This window comes from Caloenas nicobarica, chromosome 1 (genome assembly GCF_036013445.1).
Source record: "Caloenas nicobarica isolate bCalNic1 chromosome 1, bCalNic1.hap1, whole genome shotgun sequence".
In the NCBI taxonomy this organism is placed as follows: Eukaryota; Metazoa; Chordata; class Aves; order Columbiformes; family Columbidae; genus Caloenas; species Caloenas nicobarica.
This window is the reverse complement of record NC_088245.1, coordinates 195924535-195937161: the sequence shown is the minus strand read 5'-3', so window position 1 is coordinate 195937161 and position 12627 is coordinate 195924535. Positions and strand designations below refer to the sequence as shown.

The 12627-nt window shown below is 41.1% G+C and overlaps 1 protein-coding gene across 1 annotated transcript in view; it reads right to left on the bottom strand.

Annotated features, from left to right (window-relative positions):
- Positions 1-496: 496 nt before the first annotated feature.
- Positions 497-12627, bottom strand: part of MICU2 (mitochondrial calcium uptake 2) — a 116108-nt gene continuing 103977 nt past the window's right edge. The window contains exons 6-9 of the mRNA XM_065644959.1: positions 6052-6223; positions 5709-5817; positions 884-1041; positions 497-601 (exon numbers count right to left, since the gene is read on the bottom strand). Of these exons, the coding sequence (XP_065501031.1) occupies positions 497-601; positions 884-1041; positions 5709-5817; positions 6052-6223 (544 nt within the window). The remainder of the gene's footprint in view (positions 602-883; positions 1042-5708; positions 5818-6051; positions 6224-12627) is intronic.

The following is a 12627-nucleotide window of genomic DNA, read 5'->3' as shown; positions in this document are numbered from 1 at the left end:
GTAATGAGGGCACGAACCATGTGAATTTTCCTTTTTGATCTAGGAGAACTTGATTTGCATGGATTGTGCAAGCGGTTTTGCCTTTTGGACCTCTGTCCTTGCCAGGGAAAGAGAACTGCTGTGTTAGTGGCTAACTGAGATGATGTGCACCCTTCCAAAAGGGGATGATATTGCTGTGACGTCCCTGCCGGTGGCCACTATTAAATCCTGCATATCCTGCATGCTACAGCGCAGGGTCAGACTCCACTGAGGAGTAAACAACACTATTCCCTAGAACAAGAGTACTTCTGGATGGATGTCAAAAGCGATAATAGTTCTGTAAACCAAACTGATTGCACGAGAATGATATAAAACTATTGCATTAGAATCTGGGTTATTTAAAGTTTCACTTCAGTAAAAAAAAAAAAAAGAGTATTTTTGATTCAGCTATTATGTAAACAGGACAGACAACCCCCCTCAAATAACAACACCTATAGCAAAAGAACAATGGACTGCTTTAAAAAGGACTTTTCCCAGTTTGCTTCCACACTTCTTTGGCTCCTTTAATACTTTCTCTTTTCACGCACTTCCAGTAGCCTTGAATGCCTTGCTGTTGCGGTACCTGTCAATAAAGTTAAACTATGTTTTAGCATTTACACAAAGACGACTCTTATTCACAGGCTGTGTAAATATAATATGTAATGCAGTGCTGCTGCTCCCATAGTTCACATGCATAACAAGAAGTTCTTGCTGGCAGCACTCCTCCCAGATTCATAAGCAGTAAGGGATCTTCAGTTTAAAATATAACTTCTTTCTATTAATTACGTCTATTTGTTTTCTACAGGTGTTAACAAGATAGTTGTGTCATCTGTGGTATTTAAAAACAATTATGTGAGCTTGTTACCCTCAAACCTCGATGAATTCGGTTCCTCAGGACTCCAAGAAACTCTCCATGGCTGAGGCAGTCATCTCCATCTAGATCAAAAATCTTGAAGATGGTATCCAAAACGTTATCTGAGAGTTCTTGTCCTGTTGCCACCTTCACTGCTCTCTTGAACTCGGCTAGTAAAGACATAATATTACATCATAGTTGAGTCTGAACTTGCAAAGAAATTGGAAAGCATATGCATAGCAGGATTCTGTACAGTTTACAAAGTCTCATGGGTATCCTAGCTGGAGAATTTGGGATGTGTGAACTATCAGGAGGCCTCAGTTCATGCATACTTGAGCTTGCTTCATCTTTCATAACACAATCTTTATTAACTGTGTGATGAACTTTTGAAATGCACTAATTCTAAAACAACAGTAAAAGTGACAATTTTTGCTAAAAATAGCTGTATGCTGAAAACTTATGTACTTTTGGCTGATACCTGTGCATATGATGGTAAGCACTTGCTTCACTTTGGTTTCAAAAAAACCCCTACAATTTTATCTCTAACCAGTTTCAAGCCAATTCATTCTGCAAGAAAACTCTTCTCACAGAACAGTATTTTACAATACGCTCCACCTCAACCAACAATCTACTCAGCAACTCTGTAGAAACACAGACCATCAAATACTCAATGCACTGTTTACAGCATATGGCTTTGTATACCTGTAGTTCTGTTTTTTAAAGAAGTAGGCTACCTTCTCTTAAATTATGATGGAAGAGTTTATAAGGATTTATGGCAGAAAAAGCTGTCATACTTCTCTGGAGATTTATTTTCCTCTTCAGCTTTTTGGCCTTCTCTCTTTGCATTACCATGTACATTGTGGTAGTATACCCACTTTTGGTCTTGTGGTATAAAGAATTTGGAGTTTTGACTCAAGGAAGATAAGGAAATGTGTGGGGTTGCCATAAACCAGCAGATAGTAAGAGTGCAATTATTATTGTTTACTATAGCAAGCACAATCACAACACATGAATCAGATGAATTTTTGAAGGCATCATGGAAATATCGATTTCAAGGAGGGACTGGAGGTTATTAAAGTATCTGGGACCAATACTGTTCAGTATATTCATCAATGACTTGGATGAGGGAATTGAGTGTACTATCAGCAAGTTTGCTGATGACACCAAGCTGGGAGGAGTGGCTGACACGCCAGAGGGCTGTGCTGCCATCCAGCGAGATCTGGACAGGCTAGAGAGTTGGGCAGGGAAAAATTTAATGAAATATAACAAGGGAAAATGTAGAGTCTTGCATCTGGGCAGGAACAACCCCAGGTTCCAGTACAGGTTGGGGAATGACCTATTAGAGAGCAGTGTAGGGGAAAGGGACCTGGGGGTCCTGGTGGACAGCAGGATGACCATGAGCCAGCACTGTGCCCTTGTGGCCAAGAAGGCCAATGGCATCCTGGGGTGTATTAGAAGGGGGGTGGTTAGTAGGTTGAGAGAGGTTCTCCTCCCCCTCTACTCTGCCCTGGTGAGACCTCATCTGGAATACTGTGTCCAGTTCTGGGCCCCTCAGTTCAAGAAGGACAGGGAACTGCTGGAGAGAGTCCAGCGCAGGGCCACAAAGATGATTAAGGGAGTGGAGCATCTCCCTTACGAGGAAAGGCTGAGGGAGCTGGGTCTCTTTAGCTTGGAGAAGAGGAGACTGAGGGGTGACCTCATCAATGTTTATAAATATATAAAGGGTGGGTGTCACGAGGATGGAGCCAGGCTCTTCTCGGTGACAACCAACAGTAAGACAAGGGGTAATGGGTTCAAGCTGGAACACAAGAGGTTCCACTTAAATGTGAGAAGAAACTTCTTCTCAGTGAGGGTGACGGAACACTGGAACAGGCTGCCCAGGGGGGTTGTGGATTCTCCTTCTCTGGAGACATTCAAAACCCGCCTGGACATCTTCCTGTGTAACCTCACCTAGGTGTTCCTGCCCTGGCAGGGGGATTGGACTAGATGATCTTTCGAGGTCCCTTCCAATCCCTAACATTCTGTGATTCTGTGATTCTGTGAAGTATAGCGGTTTTATAGATTATTACAGCAAATTGTCCAACTAAGTAATAAATACAGTAATAATGTGGTTCTGCTTTCATAAACAAGTGCTGTTTATAAATAATGCTATAAATATGATCAGTTCTGAAGTTTACTAGAAGAGCACTCCTGCCCTAGGTCTCATCTTTGCCTCTTTGAACAACTCCGGTATAAACGCAGCTGATTTAAACAGTTGGTTTAAATATAATCAAGTTGAAAATCTTTCTGTAAACAGATATACCACAATTTGAAAAGGACACAAAATACAAGATGCTTGAAGTCTTAATTTTGTCTTCAAAAATATGTTAGCTGTTTCAGTTCTTGAAGCTAAATACAAATCCAGAGATGGCGCTGCACTTTTTTGAATAAAACATGAAGGAAAGGAGAAAGATCTTCTAAAATGGTGGAGCATAGTAATCTTTAAACAAAGAAGGACCACCTTATCAGAGGGAAAAGATGAGCTGCTAACTAAGAAAAAAAAAGTCTAGAATAAAAGGAAGGACTAAAGCACTGTGTTATTTTTACATAAATATTCATATCTGTGTGAATACACACACATACACACATGCAATGAGCAAGATAAAGAACTTAGTGAGATTCAGGAAAGGATTAGACATGTACACACATAACACCCGTGAGTTACCTCGGGAGCTTGACTGCTTTCCATCACAGAATGGTTCAGTGCATAAACAGAGGCACAACTGCCTCATGGTTACGAGTAAGTTTTTACAAGGAAACATTACCAGAGTCAACACCAACTGTTGGCCTCATCATCCTTCAGCACTTAAAAATGGGATACTTAACAGAGCTGAACTCTTGCATCTCACTTATGACTATTTTTTCACCATTAATTTATCCTCCTTCCTCTCCACTCTTTGTGCACCTTGTGCAAATAAAATCTGTCTTCCCCTACCAGAAGAAATGTGTTGTCAAACCAGACAGAGAAGGGCCACGAACCCAGCTGGGAACTGGAGCACGTGATGGAAGAAGAGAAGCTGAGGGAGCTGGGGAGAACAGAAATGCAAAAGGCAGCCTTCAACTACCTAAAAGGGATAAAAGAGCCATATTTTTCCCAAAGGTGCATGGAGGTAAGACACAATTGTCATAAGTTGCAAGGGTTTGACACAGAAAAGTCTTCACAATGAGAGTGGTTAAGCACTAGAAGAGCCTCCTGGAGAGGCTGTGGATATGAAACTCTTCCTGAAGGCTGGACTAACTAGTGATGAAAGTCACAAGCTGTAAACCCTCCCAGTTTTGGCCTTCTTTGGTTGAAACCCCATCCAAACGTTTATTTCTCAAGAACATTGAAATCTCTTCCTGTCTTCTCGGATCTCTCTCACCTTTTTCACGAGCCCATCAAATATTTATTTCAATGAATGTTAATGTCTCATCAAATTTCTTTAGGAACTTTTAATATTACTATTTTCAAATAACTTATGAGAGCTGTCCTTCAAGTATAACAAGTAACAGCCTCAGGACTATAACAAAAAGCATTTGTATGTCCATGAAACTTTTGTTGCATTGCTCGTATGTCTAATATATGGGCAGGAAGAAACTTCTCTCCTCCAAATCTTTATTTTAAAAACGACTTTACCACAGTTTGTTTTTCATAGTCATGATTACATAACACTACATAAGCGCATGGAGAAGGCAGCATGAAGGAATAAATAAAACACAGCAAGATGCTACAGACCCTGCAAAAGAAGAGATCTCTATTGTTTAATTTCCTCCGAAAACTATTTTCACTATGAGGAAAAGCTTTGTTACCTTGAACCGCTACTAAAGCATGTATTGTTTCAATAAATCCTTCCTAATCTAGACTTTAGATTAGACTGAGAGCAACCCTTTGGAGAAGTACTTGGGGGGTTCTGGTGGATGAAAGATTGGACACGAGCCGGCAATGTGCATTTGCAGCCCAGAAGGCCAATCGTATCACAGGCTGCATCAAAAGCAGCGTGGCCAGCAGGTCAGGGAGGTGATTCTGCCCCTCTGCTCTGCTCTGGTGAGACCCCACCTGGAGTCCTGTGTCCAGCTCTGGAGCCCTCAGTACAGGACAGACATGGACCTGTTGGAGAGGGGCCAGAGGAGCCACAGAAATGATCAGAGGCTGGAACAGCTCTGCTGGGAGGACAGGCTGAGAGAGCTGGGGTTGTTCAGCCTGGAGAAGAGAAGGCTCCAGGGAGACCTTATTGTGGCCTTTCAGTACTTAAAGGGGGCTTATAAGAAAGATGGAGACAGACTTTTTACCAAGGACTGTAGTGACAGGACAAGGTGAAATGGTTTCTGAGAGAAATGGAAACTGAGAGTAGATTTAGACTGGATATAAAGAAGAAACATTTTACAACGAGGGCAGGGAGGCACTGGCAGAGGCTGCCCAGGGAAGCTGTGGATGCCCCATCCCTGGAAGTGTTCAAGGCCAGGCTGGATGTGGCTCTGAGCAATCTGATCCAGCGAAAGATGTCCCTGCCCATGGCAGAGGGGTTGGACTAGCTGAGCTTTAAAGGTCCCTCCCAACCCAAACTATTCTATGACTCTATGGTTTAGTCCACCGTGAGCTGTCTAGCATATGACAGCACATTAGAACTCACAAATCAAAACATTTTGGGAACTTCCTATTATTATTTCTTCATGAAATAGAATTAATTCAGAATAAAGAGCAGTATACTGGTTTTGGACTCCACAGTGCTACTTTGGGATCATTTATTTACATTAATTCCAAACCAAAAATGCATTATTTATTTAAAAAAAAAATACATACAAAAGGTGCAGCACTTACCCCGTTTAACAGGACGATTTGCTACAGTAAACATCTGCATTGCAATAGAAAAGTCTTCCAGGTTATTTGTAAACTTGCAAAAAGTCTTGAATTCTTCCAAACTGATATTCTAGAGTATCACAGAATTCAGATGATACATAATCAAAAAACCATTCAAACCCCAGTAAATCTATTTCATTAAATCTGGTGGGACCTAGTGTTTAGGTGTGATTACCTACTCATTGTCAATATTTGTACTTCTCAATTGGCAAAACCACTAGTTACATTATTAGATACTCATATTCAAATGAAAGCCTGTACATACCAACAAGGAAGGAAAACAAAGCATGCTTTATGTACCAACCTCTCCAGTTTCAATTCTGTCTCTCACATTCTGCCAGTAAATTTCATTGTTTTCCTCATCAGTGAAGTACAGTAACCATTCTGCAAAGTCTTCTTTTCTCATGACGTTCAAACCCTTTGAAAACTTTATGAATTCCATTTCTTGGACTTCTGTTTGCAGATTTTCCATGAATCTAAGTGGAAACAGATATTATCCAACAGTTGATACTTGCATCATTGTATCACTACTACTACCTTAGCTACTAAATGCAGCAGACACTAACTCTTAATCACAGATACTATCGACATAATTGTTTAAAATGTCACTGGTTTAATTCTACCTGTGTGTGCAGATTTGTTTCTGTGGCTGCATTTCAATAATCACACCAGTAGAGTGCTCTCTAAGTCTGCACAGATTGCTGCTGCTGCTAAGGAAATTTAAAGATACACTGTGCATCTAGTTTTTACTAGTGTTTAAAAATGTGCAGATAATGAGATAAAATAATTGATAATTATAACGAATGAATGAAAAAGGACATGGTAACTAAAGGCGTGACACATGATTTATGAAATTTCATATTAATAAGAGAGGAATGACAAGGTTGGAAAGTACCTAGAAAGATGAGGCCCTAATAATCACAAAGGTGAAAGAAGAAACTTGAAATCACGACTGCGTGAAAAGAAGACTAAAAGCCTCAAAGATTATAGCTGCAAAGAGAGGTTTGGCAAATCGGTTCTGCGCTCACTAGAGGATGGATTAGAAAGGATAACAACTGACACATGCAGACTTCAGAAGAGCACAGAAAAGGAAGTTGCAGGTGTTCGAGAAGGTACCGAGAGCTGTCTGAAAAAGGAAGGGGTGAATATGAAGGTTCTTAGGAGACACCCATTTTTTTAGGAAGGAAAAAAAAGGTAGCATGAGAAAGAAGTAACAACCCACAGATATGGAGCTAGAACTGTAAGCAGCGTTGTAGCTTTGAGTTTCCCCAGTTTGGTTTACATGGCCATTATTATTTTGTCCGGCATGCTATGAATTTTGAGAAAGTAAGACAATAATACTGTGTGAGCCATTTGGTAATTTCCACTTCAGAAGTGCGGAAATCCAAAAACAAGTGATAAATTTTTAAATATAAATAAAGGCTAAAAACACAGTGATGCTTGTGAGAATCCCTTTAGTACTTCGAAAGAGCCCTGCTTTATTAAGTTGCAAAAATTATTTACAGGAGAGGGACAAAGCAATTAGTTGGAGAAGAGGACAGCTAAGGGTCTATGTAGCAAGTATCAGTAGAGGCTCATTTGCTCATCAGTGTTTGCACGGCCTCACTGGATTTGAATTCTTTCCCCTGAAATTATGGCATTTTAGTCCGCAGAGCTATCTTTAGTTCTTTAATGAGATCACTTGGACAATTAGTAGCTGGAAGCTGTGTGAAGTCTATAAGGGGTTAGCTGAAGACTGCTGTTGCAGCATAATCTGTCTCTTGTATTTTTTTCCTCTAATAATTAGAGCTGCACATGCGAATAAAGGGCCAACACATACTCCATGGCTCAGGACATGCAGGTAAATGAAAGCCTGACAGTGGAAGTGATTTTAAGCTTCAGGCTAGAGTTTTATTAGGGTAATACTGAGGAGGGGTATGACATGGTCTCACATTTTATATGGGCGTTTTTCTGGTCCAGTAAAGGGTGTTACAAGGCTTCCATAGTACAGTCAAACACTGAATCATATTCCTCTACAGTCCAGCTTAAGACCTGGCCCACTTTCAAGTCCCCTGACTCTCCCCCTCGCAAGGGGATGAAACACCAAAGGACTTGTTTGTGCCACCAGTGTGGAGGCCCCTTGTCTCACAGACCAGCGAGAGGTTCCTTGCACAGCTTGCAGACCACTCTTCCGTTTCCAGACACAGCTCCTGTCCTCACTGCTGCCTCTGGCCAGCCCAGCAGCCCCACCGCACCACCCGCAAGAGCCTCCCCGGATCCCGGGAAGGGAGGTCAGTCTCGGGGAGAAGACGGCATGGAGCAGGCGCGTCGGCCCGGCGTGGAGTCAGCCCAGCAGAGACTGCGCAGAACAGTAACTGCATCTCTGACTGCCATTTCCAACCCATGTAACGTCTGGTTTGGGGGAGGAGAAGCTGCTGAAAATGAGGTCACTTTCAGAAATATGCCTCAACTGTGGATGTAGGGAAATGAGATACCATGTGTTTTATTTTCTTGGCTTTTAATCTATGAAAGGTGGGCAGATTTTGCAACAGATTTAAGGTCTGCCATTGAAAATACGAGTTATTTATCTTGGGGAGCTAACTTTCAGTCATTTGCTGTACCGGTCAGCAGCCATGGGTGATGATGAACTACATATTCTTCCATCTTTTCTAAATATTTAATTTCCTTAAGCAGAAAACTGTCAGTGTCCTGCCTTCTAGCCATACCCAGCAAGGCCAGGACAGCTGAAAGACCATTATTTCTACATGCTGGGGAGGGAGCGGGTGGCCCACCTGGCCCACACGAGCCAGCTGAGGTGCAGTGAAGCCAAAGAGGAAAGTGGCAGTTTTGACGTGTCCTTGCTCCTGCACCCTCTTCTAGCTGGACAGAGAATGAAGTGTTGTATTTCCTCAGCCCACTGTGGGTCTTCCACTGCCTTTTCTCAATGGTTGGACTTGATGATCTTGAGGGTCTCTTCCAAGCAAAACTATTCTCTGATTGTCAGGCCTGGGCTCTTGCCCTCTCCAGTTGCTTTGGAGCAATGACCCAGCACCCTTCCTGTGGCACAACAGCCGTGCACCTTACTGCACCACGCGGATTGGGGAGGGAAGTGGGAGTTACTTATTTAGATACAAAAAAATTAACGGATATTTAATTCCAACTTGTAGGCTTGCTCCTGGCAAGCCAGAGTGGGAAGATTTCCTGCCGTACCAAATGCTACTTGGAGCAACATCTGAAATGTGTAATTTAAATTTTTTATGTGATAGTCTCCCATATTAGAAAAATTAAAATACTATGAATCATCACATCAGCATTCTAGGTCAGTCTTATTCCCAGATGTGAGAGTTAAAAATCCTAATGAGTTTTTTTTTTAAGTGAAAGTTATTAAAAGTTATTAAAAATAACTTTCGAGTTATGAAGTAAAACTTGATACTTAAATGCCAAGACACCACTAGGGATACTTGCTTTTGTATCTTCTGGATCATGGTGTGATGAGTTTCAGCTGGAAATTCCTTAAAAATTTATCCAGATATTAGGAAAAACAAGCATAGGAATGAAATTCCTGCTCTCCAAAAGTCAGTGGGAGCCAGAAGGGAGCCAGAATTCAACTACAGGAACAGGATTCTGATTTTAAATGTGCTCTACAATTCAATAATTATGTTGGGAATAGTCTTATGCTATAGTAGCTTGAAAATAAAAGCAAGCCCTAAGTTTCCAAATAATGAATAAGGAAAAGTAAATCACGAATTCATAAGATGGGGAAAAGGCTGGGAACAGATAGTACTTTTTAAAGATAGCCTGTTTTATCTACACTCTGTAAAACACCCACGTTGAAGGCCAATGGCCAAATTTGTTATCGTGTTACAACAGTATCCAGAAACCTTATCAGGATTTATCCCTCCTTTTGTAATGCGCTCTACTATAGAAAGAGGGAGTCTCTCAAGACTTTCTGGCAACTCAGCTTTATTAGAAGTGAAAATGTAATAAAAGTGGGGAGACCTCAGGAATGCAGCTATTCCCCCTCCAGCCTGAGATGTTGCAACCAAGTGCTGGCGTTGTATTCCTTACGGCACACAGAGTAGTAGCATGAAACACAAAAGGAAAGGTTACGGAAAGTTTATCTCCCTATACCTCTTGACCTGAACTGACATTCTGTGCAGAGCTTTAACACTAATACAGAACTGACCAGTTCTTGTCGCACTGATTTATAGCAAATAAACTTAACAACAAAGAGAGTGGTGGATATACCACCCTGGCATTTGTACTCTGCTTCGCCTCCTCTTTGGACACTGAAGTCCTTTTGAAGGCTTTATAACCCTCTCTGCAACAACAGACTGTTGCAAACCAGCGGCAAGGTTGCCTTTTTGCAATCTGACTTTCAAAACAGAATATAGAAAAACTAATAAGGGATTGACCATAAACCTTTAGAGAACATTTAGATCTATGCTTGTAAATTCAGCTTAGCAAGCAGTTAAGACAGTTAATCAATCTTACCATTTTCAGACTTACAGGCAAAACCCTCTTTGATTTACTGTCCTCAATGTTTCCAAATTAAACAAAGCTACTCACTTTCATTTATAAACATTCTGTAGAAACTAATCAAGCTTTTCCTCTGCTAAGCATCTAGGAAAGGAAGAAACAGAGATTCTTCCCAATACCTTTACTATTTGGGAAGTATTCAGATTCATTTAGGACAGGAACATACAATAATGAAGCCGGATTTTGTTCCCATCTCTACCTTCTCACTGTCTGATCCTGGTTGCATGAGATGTAATCCCTACGTGTATTAGGGCTCTATATACATACACACACACATAGATACTAGTGTAGGTAGAGAGACAAATAAGGAGGCAATCGTACTCTATTTCTGCAAAATACTTCCAAATCCCTAGATGAAAACCACTGAAAATGCACAGGCTGTCATCACAGCAACAGCATGACTGGCTGACAATGTGACCTGAAAGAGATTCTGCATCCATGTGTCGGCACCAACACCAAACGGCACTAGGAAAATGTCAGCACTGGCAGGGTGGTTCAGCCTGGATCGTCCTGGTTCCTTAAATGAAAGGTTTCAAACAAAATATACCAAGGAATTCAAAATACTGAAGGAAAGAAACAGGACAGGCAGGGAAACGGCATCTTTTATGTATGGTTGCACAATCTGTGACCTTCAAGCTAAACCGGAAAATTAAAAAGAAACCATGATTAAAGAATGTTTCTGGTGCAAAATTCTATTAACTGATGAGAAGTTTGGAAGCAACAAATTAGGTAACATAATGTCATAAACTGGATTTGAAATGTTAGTTTTCCTTGTATGGTTAAAAGATGCCCATTGTTTAACTACATTGAGAAGTACTTTTTTGTAAGTCATCTCAGGAAAAAAATACAATGATCCGAGTTTTTCAATATACTCTTGTCAACTCTTTTTTTTTTTTTTTTTTTTTTCCCTTCTAAGAGATTGTGAGAGATTTAAGCTTGCTTGGGGACAGATTACAGAAAAAAATCATAGCAGTCGTAAACTGTTTAGGGAGTGAATTACTGTCTCCTCTTTTATTTGGGATTAGACATACTTAAACAAGATCAGTAAGGGACTTTTTTCAGGAAAAAAAAACAGTGGCTGTCAAGAAGAAATATTTTCTATACCTAGAGAACAAAATAGTTTTCCACTCAGAACAAAAAATAGTACATACGATATAGCCGGAAATTAAAGCACAAGCGAAAGATTTTTTGGAAGGAAAAGACCAAAAGATATTTATGTCCCAAGACACAGGGGAAACTCATGCAAAATAATAAAAAGCCTGGAATCCTGGAGAACTTCTGGCTTCATGTTTGAAATATGACATTCTCTAAGATGGGTCCTGGTATTAGAAGACAACGTTGTTGTTGAGGTGTAAATCTGAGTGGTGGTCATCTGAAACAGAAATTTGTTCAGGTCTTCTGAGAAGAAAGTCTCACCTGGTTACAGCTTCTTGTAAGAAATCTTCCCTTCTTAGTTACATGATTTTACGCTTGTTGCATATTGGTTTATATTTTCCTAAACTAATACAAGAGAATAACGATTCCAGGTGCATTTGACTATGAGGCAACATCTTTACGAGTGACGTATATAAACATACTCCAGTGTAATTTAGATTTAAATTTCCTAACTTTTCCCAGGGAAACAAGCTGTCTCTTTTGAAGTTGTGAATTATTATTAATAATTATCATATTATCCTTATGTTAAGGACAATACAACTGGCAAGAAATAAGGTAGCAGTCTGGAGCTCAACATGTGTTCCTTCAGTCCCACCTTAAGATCTCTGAAACCACCTTGTTCCTATAGGAAACACATGGGCTGGTGTGTGTCCTGGGCTGCTTCCACTACTTCTAGGCAGTCCCAGGAGAAGCTGCAGAACCAAGCAGGAGTCCCACCACCGCTGCTCAGCAGAGAATGCAAAGAAGCAGCTTTGGTGTTCTGGAGGAGAGCGAGAAAAGAGCTTGACTGGTGTCACAAAAAACCTATGGAAAGGCTACTTCTTTACTTCCATGCTCCCAGCAGCCCAAGAAAGGCTGAAAAGTGATCCGATATTCTGTTTCATGGTCTCATTCTTTACGTCCAGTAAAAAACAGCCTGAAGATCGTCCTTGTATCAGCTACCGGTGATTTCTCAAGAGCCATGCATCAGCTGGAGACAGACGGAGCCCAGCGTGAGACGCCACCCCCGTCCCTGGAGCCGCTGTGCCGCCGGTGCTGGGGGCGGCAGGGAGGGAGGGAGGCACCAGAGCTGCCCTACGTCAGCTCCACACGGCCCCAAGAGATGCAGACAGCTTCGGTTTTCTTTGCGCCATCTGAATGCAAAGAAAGGAGAACAGGGCAAATTAATTGCCCTGATGTATTGACTGTGGCTGTCTGACATGTTTTA